The sequence below is a fragment of the Bombus flavifrons genome, chromosome 8 (genome assembly GCF_040668555.2).
Source record: "Bombus flavifrons isolate JBK064 chromosome 8, iyBomFlav1_principal, whole genome shotgun sequence".
Taxonomy (NCBI): Eukaryota; Metazoa; Arthropoda; class Insecta; order Hymenoptera; family Apidae; genus Bombus; species Bombus flavifrons.
In genome coordinates this window covers 2,997,848-3,011,244 of record NC_138449.1, presented here as the reverse complement: position 1 = coordinate 3,011,244, position 13,397 = coordinate 2,997,848, and the positions used below count along the sequence as shown (strand labels likewise).

The 13,397-nt window shown below is 43.3% G+C and overlaps 1 protein-coding gene across 2 annotated transcripts in view; it reads right to left on the bottom strand.

Moving 5' to 3' along the window:
* nolo (ADAMTS-like no long nerve cord) overlaps positions 1–13,196 on the bottom strand; it is a 242,053-nt gene extending 228,857 nt beyond the window's left edge. For both annotated transcript variants that reach the window (XM_069118962.1, XM_069118963.1), the window contains exon 1: positions 12,519–13,196. In XM_069118962.1, the coding sequence (XP_068975063.1) occupies positions 12,519–12,542 (24 nt within the window). In that variant the 5' untranslated portion in view covers positions 12,543–13,196. The remainder of the gene's footprint in view (positions 1–12,518) is intronic.
* Positions 13,197–13,397: the final 201 nt, after the last annotated feature.

Sequence of the window (13,397 nt, the reverse complement as noted above, 5' to 3'; positions counted from 1 at the left end):
ATCCATCGAATTAATTCAAAGGACTACGAGGATAGCAGGTCGGAGAAGGCTTTTTGTCCGCATCACAGAGCAGTTGCGCGATAATAATGAAGCCAGCCGTTGTAATCGTGGACCAAACGCGTTGTGGTTGCTGGATTGTCGACGACGCGAACCGTACACCCGGCAAGCGTTAATAAAGTGCACGTTGAACCTTACAAACGTTGCTCAAACAGCCGTATAAGCACGCGTACAATACGCTCGCGAGCATGCACACGCTTCTACATACGGTACGAATTTGTGAAACCGAGAACTCGCGGTAAAATTCGACGCAAACGCGCACCAACCTGACCGTAATCGCGATATTACTCGTTCCATAGCGTAAATCGTTCCGTTTAACAAGATCTTACGACGTTTCAAAATACAACCACAGGTGAAACGATGAAAGTTGAAAATTAATTTTACAAATCGAATTTTTCCATTGAGGAGGTACGGTTGTACCTTTTCTACTATGTGAAATTACGATGTTTAGTGCAATGAATTTCGAACGGAAGGGATGTAAACTTTGTTTCTCAACATTGTTTTTCACTGGAAAAATGCCAGCGACATCGACTCCACTAAACTCCAACGATAAACAAAAATAAAAAAGAGAGAGAAAATAAAACATTTAATTTTATAAAAAAACATGTGACACGAAACAAAAGGAAAATTGGTTGGTGGCATCGAGTTGATGTAAAAAAGTTGGTGTAAAAAAGCGGGAAAGGGCCGTGTAATGTTTTCGATTACACGTGCTATTTTATCGTTGATTCGTTACCGGACCTGTACGTTGCGTTTGTCGCTCGATGTTTAAACAGTTTTCCCTTTCTCGTTCCGTACTTTTTCATTGCCATGCGAATGTGACGAGTGATGAAAGAATAGGACGAATTCAACAATGGCACGGATAAGATACGCATCGATCAAACCACGATCGTTTAACGAGAATAACAGGGAAATAAAAGAGAGAGAGAGAAGCACGCTGTAAACGGGACCGATTATTTTTCGTTGTCCCATCGATAAAATCGAATCTGTAGTAATTGGAACAGCGTGCGGCCATTACGAAATCAATTTGTTTCGTTTCACGCCCAATCGAGGGCAAAATGGTCGCCCCGACCGATATAAAAATTTTAATTCCTGCAGTTATAAAGGCTCGTAAAAGCTCAGTCCTGCCTTATAACTGCTCGTATGCGTGTAACTCCATTGGTATTTTCGTAAAACGTCCACGTTATTCAAAGCTTTTTCCATACTTTCCTCAGACCTTTGTGTTTCTTGCATCGATCCGTATCTTTGGTTAATTGGATACTCGGTCGGAAAATTAGCAACGTGTTATTTTTCACAGAAATATCAAAGTAACTCGTACGCTATATGGTACGACACCGCGTCAATTTCCAGCTAGAGACAGGAAACGAACAAAATCGAGCAAAATCGTAATATCGGAGAACCCAACGGAGAATGGCGGAGTAACGACATCGCAGATAGGGTATTCGTGCCTACTTGGCTGCTGCTGTATAACACGCTCGTGAAATCTCGATTTTATAGCGTAATTCTATTCATAGCTTCCAGCCTTTTCCATCGAACCTTTGCCTGCTAATTATATTGCGCTATGCTTTCCGGGCTATCATTTGCGTAGTTGAAGTACGCAATGTCAAAATTATCTCTAAACTGGCGGGGTCCAGTTAGAAATGACTATACGACGGCAAGGAACAGCACGTACGCTTGTAGAGAGTTAAACGGGACGTCGGTATGACGACGAGGGTGCCGTCATTGAATATTCTCGGTTTTAGTAGAACTCTCACGAAATCCCTCTGCTTTAACGACGTAATCTCTTTCCTTGGTTCGCGCCTTTCTCAACACTTTGAATCAACACTTTGATATCGTGAAATTAGCGTGAAGTTGCGGCGGAACGAAGAGAAAAAGATGAAAGTTGAAAGAACGAGGGGAAAGTACATTTCTTTCGGGTCTCGTCACTAATCTTCCTTGCAGAATTGTGCCTAAGATAATACCTGCGTGTCTTCTTTTCACGTCGCGATGATGGAGTCCAAGTTTTGATGACTTTCTATACTTTAAATAACCAATCCGCTATCCTCCGATCCACAACCACGAGAGAAGCAGTATATTACTTGGTCGCAAGATACGTTACAGTGCTGTCTCTTGATCTGTTAATTGCTGAAGACAAGTTATCTCGTCACGTTTGTTTTTTAACAGATTGTTTCATTCTTGCTAGGAATAAAGTATCAGAATCGCTCTCTTTCAAATTGATTCCTTTTTATTAATTCTTAATTTCATTGGTCTGGTTAACAGGTCTGATTAAGTTTCTTAATTATAAGGAATTCTGGGCATCATCTTTTATACCGATATTGGTTACTGTGCCTATACAACAGAACAAGATCACATTAACGACAAAAGTGAGAAGAGGAAACGTATTTACGCGAACACTATATCGCATCACGAATCACGAAAATCCTCGAATCACGGTTGCTTCAAAAATGGAATTATATAAAAGGTGGAACGATTACATTCTACGAAACAATCGAAGCGACGAGACGAGAACTGTCGATAGATAAGAAAGACATTCATCCCGGCGATAAAGGGCCTGGATACGAAGGTGAAACTGCGAGACTATGTTCATACGCTCGCGCACCTTCGCGCGAGATCAGGTTGGTAGAAGTCATTTCCTTGAACTTTCACAACGGCAAGGCTGTTCCGGCGTACTTGTGTACACGCGTCTTATCGCTCGTATCGGTCTGCATAACGTGACACCCTCGAGGTATCCTCCTCGCGTGAGATTAGGTCTACTGGTTACGTAGGTAAGCGAGCGCTGTTCTCACGACTAGACTTCTCCTTACGTCGCTATCGTGGCACGATCGTTTCTTCATCGGAAATTTACTTTCTAATTTACTCTGTCTCGAAATTAAGTCAACCAGTTGACCATTTCTTGATAATTTTTATTTTATTCTTGATGAACCGAAGACTGGTAATCGCACGAAGAATCGAAGTAAGGACGTAGCCGCGCGCGTGGAATCGTACTAAGAAAATCTTTGATCGAATCGAATGGATTAAATTTAACTTTTTCGAGTTACAGTGTCCTCTGATGGAAATTGCACGGTAGTAAACGGTCGATAACGGGTTCCGTGTCGACAATAAGGGGGCCAGCGTAATCGTACGGCCAGTATTTCCATTTTAAAGCAGTCACTGCTTATCCGCTCTTTAAGGTATCCCGTTCTCATTGAGCGACTATCGGGACCCGAACAAAATATCGTTTCATCTGCAATGCGTGATGATATCGACGTAATCGATATCTAATCTCGTCGTCCTCGTTACCAGCCGTACAAGGAGTAGAAAAGCACAAATTCCGCTCGGGGATCGATCAACGATAAACATGAGGATGAAAAGAAGAGAAAGAAGAAGGAAACAGTCTATCGAACGCGATTCTTACCTCGAAGAAATCTCGCGTCACGCCCGTGTATGTGTGCACGCGTGCGAATACAATCCCTTAAAGATTTTACGTGTATTTCGCTGCCGGCGAAAGTCTCCGGAGATTCGAAGATTTTTCGTAATCTTCCACCAGCCTCTCGAACTCTTCCACTAGAGGCGAGAGTAAAGGCCGAGTTAAAAGCCGCTCGAATACCACGCACGGGTCCGAGGAAAATTCCATTTTCATAATACGTCCTTCCTCCCTTTTCCTCTGTATTTCTCTTCCGCGGGGCTATCTTTATGGAGCGGTTTCTCTCCACGTTTCTCTCCATGGGGCGTGCAAACATTTGTCCATAAACGGAACAGGGAAATACTTCCCTCCGTAAATATACCGTGTATTTTTACAACTCACCGCCGATCGTTACGAAAGCTACTGGCATTTAGGAGGCAGAGAGACGCGGCGAATCTGCCGATGGAGAACGGTGAGCGAGTTTGATTTTCGACCAACGAATGAAACAATCGTAATAACGTAGTCGTGTATGAAGCCGGAATAAGACTATCAATCACGGTGGAAGAAGCTGGCAAGGGGTGAATTTCGCTTTGGACGTTGATTCGTTGGCTGGCCCGACGTTTACGCGGGGTAATTGCTTTCCCGACACGTGTGCGCACCGACGACGCGACGGGGCCGAACGATCGTAGAACGCCCGGCAACCGAGTAGCGACGCTTAATCGCGCACGATAAATCTACCCATGCATGCAGAAATCGTCTATTGTTACGCAATACTCGACGCCAAGGGGAGTATCATTAGGTCGCCAGAGATTCGAATACGTCCGTCAAGGACTTGCGACTTTATTTCTCCTGTGATTTGGAAACGATTGTGATTTAACACGCGAGAGATTAATCACTGTCATGGATTTTCAACGTGATTATAGGTTCCAAATTCCTGTGAAATATTATTTGAAGATGTGATCTGATTTATTTATATTGTTTGGTCGTTTGGAAAGTTCAAAGAAAAATTTAAGAAACAGTTAGCATTTTCTCACGTGTTTCCTTTAATGACTTTTTGCCGGCTGCCACTTTACGAGTTCTTTTTTGAAAAAACTTTCTATCGTCATCTTCAACGAACTCTTTCAAGTAGATTTTACTTCAGTTCCTTCAAGACCCTAGAGTATTCAATGCCTCATAATTAAAAGAGTTTTATAAGAGCCGGACTGATAGTGTGACAATGTTATGGTAAATGGAATTGAACATTTCTATTAAGATTCAACGATACCCAACGCTATCCTGTCAAAAAATGAAACCTTTACGATTAATTAATTTTAAACATTTCCCCTTACCTTCCTTTAGTATCTAACCAAAATCAGAATTTAACATTTCGTCTATCTATCTATCAAACACATTACGAATTTTTCATAACGATCCGATAATTTTCTTAAAGTTGTCCCAAATAATTATATCGATCGATACATTCTCCTCCTCGTATAATGCTGGAAAATTTCCCTCGATCGGAAAACAGAATCGTAACAGAGAAAGAGAGAGAGAGAGAGAGAGAGTGTGTGTATGTGTGTAAGAGTGAGAGATGTACCTAACATTTAAGGGAAACGTCCATCGCATATGGCAGACGCGGAATTATCGACTGGCGAACTGGTCGCAAGGAATCGAGGATACAATATACAGAATATCTCGACGGTACTGGCCCATTATCAGCTCCGAATGATGAAGGGAGCTTAGGTACAAACGCTCTCTGGCTCGCTGACCGTACTTGGGCCACGTCATCCGAAACGTCTTGTTCATATCGATTGCCGCTAGAGAATCCATAAAACGCGGGAGAGGCTATTACCGAGAAAAAGCATTGTGCTTCTTTGGCGCGTAAACCGGTCACAAAGTTGGATACATCGATATGCTTCTTTTACTATTACGCCCATCCACGTCCATTGTGCGCGCGTTCGTGTCTTGATCCGTGAATTCTCCACTATAATCCCTTTGCGTGAAATTACACGCGAGTCGATTTCGCAAGGTTCAGGTTGATTCTACAAGCAACGAATACCAAAACTTTAAGAAGCTAAAGAGAACATATCTAATCAGCTTTCTGATAGACGTCTCCTTCGTAAAGTTCCTACGAAAAGCCAAACTTTGGTCGACACGGTCGAACGTTCTCGTATACGAGATGAAAATTCAAGAAGGTGGTCCTTTCAACGCCGTGGTTCTTGAAATCACAGTTCGAGGACAAAGTATACAGACGGCGGTACCGAATGATTCAACACCCTACGAGGAACGGAGAAACGACGCGTAACGTAGCTAAAACCGATCGACCGTATCGCATCGTTATCGTCCACGTTGATTCGTAAATCATTCCGTAATCACGGAACCCGACTCAACGTTTTACCGATGTATATGTACAATACTATTACCGCTGTTCGATTGGCGTAGGAACACTGTAAAGCTCGCGTTGAGAGGAAAAGAGGCAGATAAGCTACCACCGCCGGTTAAACGTCGTCTCTTGCACACGCGTCACGCCGGTAATCCTTTTAGGCAGGCTGCCGTTTGCTTTTTAAAACATTTTCTGTACAGCGCCGGGGCTTAACAGCTTACTACTCGAGGGCAATCTGTAAAGTGGCTGCTAGGACCGGCCGAGCCGCTCCTCGACCCATTAACGGCCCACTTACCGCCGAATAAAGACTGATCGAAGGGACGAAACGGTTCGCGCGACGATCGTTCCTCCGCCTCCACGACCACGGTAACGAGCGTATTTTTTATCGCCAACGCTGCCTCGGGATCCTTTGACGCCTTCAATTTGTATTTGCACAAGGGAAAGAACGAGCAGCTCCGATAAGATCGAACAGAAGAACAAGGTCAGCCCGACATCGATGTATCGATGCGTTCGATTCCGGCTAACGACGCGATCCAGTCGTTCTCTAGTTTCGCGACGATGGCTTCGTTCGTGTACGCGATATCGTCAGGGGAAAACAATGCTCCGGAATTTAGCAACGTAGGTGTCGGATCTACACGATAATTCTACGGCTCCGTAATGATGGCCGCATTACGGGGAAAGGCACGATAAGTACAAATCTTTGTCGTGCTTTATATTTTAATGTCACTTTGTAACTACAAAAGAATATTTTGATATAAAATAGTTAGAAACGGAAGGAAGTGAAGTTCAGTCAAAGGTGTGATTGTTGATAACTATTTAATATCTTCGATATTTTAATATTACAACAACCATTTGAATAATAAAGAGGCAAGATACACATATACATTGAAATACGATGTACGTACAATATTCATAGATTTAAAGGGCGAAACAAATTTCTTTTTGTATTCCATTAATTTTTTACTTACCGAAAAATACGAATTTGCATAAATATTCACAGTGTAGTGATAATGCACGTATAAATCATTGATCGGTCTTGCCCTACTTTTTCTACAGAACCTGAGAAATACAAAACCATCGTTGAACTATTACGAATCCTAAATGGATAGGATGAAAAAGCTTTTTATCCAGATGATTGATCCAATAGAGTGGAAAAATCGAAACTCCAAGAATCTAATCACGATGAATAATATTCTTCGTTTTCAAATTTTTTCGTTCACCTCATCGAGAAAGCTTCTCGTTGAGATCGTGAATATTCGATCGTGATAGACAGACGTACTGATTATCGTGGTAATCGTACGAGAAAATTACCTGTGGGTATCGAGAAAATTTAATCAAAGGACTCGATCGACTAGGACACGAGACCGGAATACATTCGGTGTTCGCCACGCAAACGAGATGGAGGAGGGACAGGCCTGGTCCGAGGAGACTTCTCGTAGAAATTCTCGCAGCCATTAGCGATCTCTCGGTGCACAAGTCGCTCGCAGAGACACGTCTATAGAATGTTTCCTTATGCCTCGCGAGCGACTACAGAGGCTGCAGGAGATGCTCGGCGAGATTTCCCATGGGCGACCGTGTAACTAGAAACTGGCGAACAAGTCACTAGGTAGGCCTTTGACGTGCGCTCACTTTGCACAGCTGTCGCTTGTATCGTCGATAATCCCGATTTCAATTGTCAGAAACAACTCGTTAATTAGAAACCGCCAATCAGCTTTCCACGAAATATGGTTATTCCTGGCTTGAATGACCGGCACCGTGTAATTTCCCAGATTGTGCTGGAAATGAACGACGGCATTCGCCAACTTTCATTTGGTCATACGTTTTCGTTTTAAATAATTTAATTGGCTATCTAAAATCTTTATCCAGGTACTGTGAGCTATATAAAATACGTATTTTGCTTTTAATAACGAAACGTTTTATGTTCCGATAAATTTTGAACAAATGAAAAGAATTTTTTAAATTCACCGTGACAAGAGTTGGTATAAGTACAATGTCCATAATTTGATCGATGGAGGTAATAATAGTACAAGTAGAAGTCACAAATCACAAATTACCAGTGTTAGTAACTTTGTATAAATTAGGTTGATAATAAATCCAACGAGGCCTCACAAATTACAAATCGCTTTTACTGTGAACAACGATTTTATTCAAATCGTATCTTTTAAATTAGCCAACGTATTAACAGGAATATTTAATGACGCGTTGAATATGCTTCGATTATCATCCCTACGTTATTTGCTTGATCTTATTCAAATTACTTCGTCGTTGAAGTATAAATAATGGAAAAATTTGGGGCCGACGCAAACGAAGAGAATTCGAATCATTTGAAAACTTGACAAGTTTCGAACGAAACAAAGATTGCTGCACAATGGCAGCAGTTCGATCGAGGCAAGTGATACTAGCGAGGAACACAAGCATGCTGCGTATCTCGATTCTCCGCGCACGAATATCTGATATCGGACGGTAATATCGCCGATGCTTATCGACCAACCTCTAATTACATACCACGTTTCAAATGACGTTTCGATAGGTAAGAGACAACAGGTTGCGAATAGAGAAAGAGACAAAGTCCTCGGCTACCAGCTCCGTTCGTTTGTAATTCAGCTCATGGACTCGAACGTTCCAACTCGTTAGAAAACGAACGTGGCCAAATTTGTCGGGAGTTCCGGGGACAAAGCGCGAGATCGTCGCTGGCCGACAACGTTCTGCCAAAAGTCGATGTACATCACCTGGCCAACAAGCTGCATTACACACCGCGACAAATTGTCTCAAAACTGTCAGAGAAACTGGCACATTCTTTTCGGTCGATCGTACCGTTGTTGCGGTTTGCATCGAAGTTTACAAACTCTTTTCGAGATTACGTAATTCGACTACTATTCGCGGAATTTGCTTATCTGCATTTTAATAAGGAGTAAAATATTTGTACGAAAGGTAGAAATGACGTATGAACGTAAATATTTAAATGATCTAAGGTAAGAATCTACGGTTACCGTGGTTCGTACCCAGGTTCGCAAACTCTTTTCGAAACAATTTATATAATTTCGCTATTATTTATCTAGTTTACTTGTCGATTTGAGTGAAGATTAGGTTAAAAATATTCATGCGAACGACGACGATGACAAATAAATACAAACGTTTAAAGAAGTTAGTATCTTTAGAACGAATGGACGAATTTAGGATGAATTGTGAGAAAAAGAATTTAAAAAAACAAGACGAAATCTACGTAAATATAGTTGTTTGTTCCGCTGGTTCTCATTCCTGAATCACAGCAATACCCCCAATAAACTGAATCAGTATAACCGGTCCGCAAACATCGTTTCCCCGCTACCTCGTGAATCATTTCGGTCTCGTAAATAGCCGCAAGATGGTCACCTCCGCATTCCCAAAGAATAGTCGAATATTTCATGCAATACGAGAATAGCTCCGTTTTCTAGTGGAATATGGGTCAAATAAACGTCGTGTAACTTCCATTCCTTTCTGTTTCTTTCTTTCTATCCTCTTAATTAATAGACCTATCGAAGAAACGTGCACGTATCACGATATATTCACCACACCATCTACCGTATAATCGTCGTCGATGCGCGTGGACGATAGACAAAAATAATTTCGCGTCGAGTATTAATGCGAGAAATCGCGAACATTATCGCGTGCGAAAGCGAGCGTAGAGTGGCTTCGTCGTTAACACGACAGACACTGGAAACTTTTTTCCATAACCTCGATTCGCCCTTCGACTTATCTGCTTTCGCGCTTCCATTATCTGTTCATCTCGTTCACACTCGCGAACTTTTATTTGCCGGGTGTTTGCGGCCGGTTGGCTCGTGTTGATTTCAAAGCTATTGTCTGTGACGCCATCGTCCGAGCCCTTTCGACCAGGTATACACCAACGAAAGAGAGAGAAACGAAGTAGAAAGAAAGCGAGTCGCAAGAGAATAAACCTCGTAACGTTTCCTTACGGCGACCATGTCTACGAGGGTGGGCCACGCAAAATCAGCCAAGCAATAAAGAAGACTTCTGTCAGCCAGTGTAGCCGACTCCTAAGCTTCTTTTAGCAGAAGGTGAGAAAATTCCACGACACGAGCAACAGAGATCTCGTCATTGTGCTTCGAGATTACGGTCTATTACCTTCTGCTCGTTCGACAAGGAAAACTCATGACAGGGTCGGATATTTTTCGAGGCGAGCAGGTACCGTCTTGGCGACACCTTGGTGAAAAGATTGAAGCGTTCGTGAAATATTCATGCAGTTTTAAAACAAGGGACCAGAACGGAAATACGATAAGCCTCGTCACGAGAGTTTACTATGCTCTGTCGTAGAAATGGAAATTGGACCGTGTCGAGTCGCGTCTTCGTGCTGCCGATTTTTGCATCGTTCCCAGCAGGAAAATCGTTGTCGGACATCCTTACGGGTTAAAGTCAGAAAAAATGTAAATTTCAACGTTCACGTAGTGCATTACATGGAGCGCAATTTACAGGGTAAAGCCGGTAAGAAGAGTAAATGAAGAGAAATCGCCGCGTCAAAATTTCTTTATCTTGCCGCTTGTCTCGCGTCGTTTGCACGCTCGCATTTTCACAGTTTTTCCTCTCCTGTGTTGCAAACAACTCCAGCGTCGTACTTGCCAACCATAACCGGGTGCAGGTCTTTCAAATATAATATCGTATAACATCGAACCGGCGAAACAACTTTTTAAGCGATCAAACGGAAGACAAATAAAACGAAATCGATCATTTCCTTCTTAGATTCCTTTCTAATTGCGAGTTCTTTTGAGAACATTTATCGAATAGTGGATAAATCTATCCATTATTTGCGAAAATATTTATTATATTAAAATATTTTTATCGAACAATGTCAAATATTACGTGCATAATTATTTAAATTCTCATTACAGTTAACAATCCTGCCATATATTTGCATTCGCAATTCAAGTCGCATTTCGAACAGACACGATTCACGAAGATGCTAAATCCATAAAAGATCACGTTAAAAATACGAATCTCGGGGGAAAAATCGATACGTTTGAAAGTTTCGATGTATAAACGCGGGAATTCGAGCGTTCTGTTCGAAAAATCAAAGTCATCGGTGAAACGAGGGTCCAAGGGACGGCCATATGTCAGAATATCTGCACGTTTGCGAATTCTTTTCAGGGAGGCTCCTTTGAAACGGGGTAGGAGCTGCACAAGCTCTAGAACCACTCTCTCCCCTCTTTCACCCGTTCCGTCTTATTGTACGTGGAGAAGCTCCGCTCGTAAGTTCCGACCAAGTTTCTGCAGCAACAAACAGCAATGGCCCGAAATTCGTACAATACGATCCGAAAGGTATATAACTTTCTTCAGAAACTGAGGATGCAGTTACGACTAACTAGGAATCCGTTGATGCGAAATCCAACGCGCTCGTTGCTAACTTCTCGACATTAACGGAGGTATTAATTAGGACACAAGCGGCTTTCCTCAATATCACTGTGACGGTTTGAAAACGCGTAATATTTGTTTAACGTGCATACTTTATACTGTAAATTCAATTTACACGAGGTTGGGTCGAATTTAAAATCAAAATCAATAACAATTTGTGTCGTGCGGGATATAAAGGGTAATATTGAAAAAAGAGCTTGGTGTTGAGATTTATTAATTAATAAGATTGGTTTAAACTAGTTTGATTCGATTATTATCCTCTTGTCACGATTCCAAGTACGTATATGTTACTAGCGACCTAAATGTTACGGAACGAGGTTGGAAAGTTCGTGTCTCTACATGATTTTTAAATTCGTATTTCCCTATAACCTACATTTTGGCCCGAATGGCATTTTGACCGCAAATGTATCGCATACCTTGAAACTTTGCGACATTGAAATAGCATAGGAATATAGGAAATTTCACGCATGCTTTCATCAGACTAATTAACGCTCGTTAAACGTTATTAATAGGATCGGCAGAAGGGTGGTGACATTGGAGCTCTTTGTCGACTCGAATGAATTTTCCAAGTGGCCATTTAAAAGTTGATGAACAGAAACGAAGAGGCGGACTGACCCGCCAGAGGTCTCAGGTGGCCGACGAAAAACTTGAATTCCATTCGTAAAACTTCCGGATGGAACCCTTAAGCCTCGAAAGGTCTCGAAATGGACATTGTGCGGGTCGCGTGCACCGACTGACCTCGTTCCCCCTTGAGTCAAGAGAGTCACGTGGCCACTTCGTTAATTTCGCTGTTCTCGGACCACGGGACGACCGAGAAAGAGAGAAAATAGCGATAGGCGAGGAGACGAAAGGACCAGCTCCTCACCCATGGGACAAGACAGCGTTCGAAAAGCGCACGTCTTTTCGAGGCAAGAACCATCGGCGAGAGGAGGAGGAGGAAACATGCGCCATTCCGCCATTGGCAGATTAAAGCGACGTCGTTGGTCTTTGATCTTTGGCAAGAAGCAGCAAAAAGGTAAGACGAGCGTGAAACGGTGAGCTTTCGCGTGTTAAAGGGCAACAAACTCTCCGTAGAATGGAGACTCGCTTTCACTGTCAACTCGCGAGTAACGACGATCAAACAAAGAAGAAGGAAGAAAGAAGAAGAAGAAGAAGGAGGAGGAGGAGGAGAAGACGAAGAAGACGCATAGAAGAATCAAAAGGACCAGAGGCGAAAGAATCGAGAATAGAGCACACGCTCATACCCTGAAACACTTCGATCGGACGTCTCTGCATTCGCCTGAATGACAGATAAAAAAGGGTCTTTGAAAAACTCACGGGGATGAGGTAAGGCCTCTTCATGATCCTTCCGGTCGTCGATCGGCAAGCTTGTTCTTCGTCCGCTCTCTGACTTCTATCGAAGCTATTCCGTTTCTACGTGCTGCAAATTCTGCGCGTTCCGCGAGCTATCGTCAAAGATCTTCGACTTGCCACCGCGTAAAGGCTGCGCCCTCCAAGGAAGGGCGCATCGAGGAACCGGTCCAACCCTTCTTCAAGAACAGATCACGCCGCAGTGTCTCACTTTACATTTACATAGGTCACACTTATTTCTCACCCTTCCTCGCGGTGCGGTTTACACATCGCTACGAAAGACCAAGTGGCTTCGCGATACCACGTGACGGTCAATGCGTTCTTACGTTCTCGTAGCAGCGATTCTCGTTATTACGATTTCCGTGTTACGACGCGATCGCGAAAACAAATTCGACCGTGACAAACGGACACGAGAACTTTCACGAATTACGGAGACACGCGACGCTGCTCGGTAAATAAAAAAATAACCACGACCGACGAATCGACGTGCGAACTCGCCGTACTCGTGTGGCGTCGCGAGTGAATCACGTCGATCCCCGACGATCCACGAAGGGGATGTTACCGCACACGCACGTGTCTACGATCCTGGCCGATGTCGTCGGGCCGAAGTGCGCCGCACGAGTGTCGGCCTTAACGTCTCGAAAGCGCTTGACGTTGGCGCCCGTGCGGCTAGGGTGGGGGCCGGAGGGGTTCGCGGAGAAATACACTATGCCCTTCTCCCCTCCACGTCTAACCAACGCCAACTCCAACCCTCGTGCACCCCCACTGCGATCTTGTCGTTCTCTCTTTCTCCCAGTTTCTCTCGTTCCCTTTCTCGCCCCCTTGCGCGCTCACCAACTCTGCGTC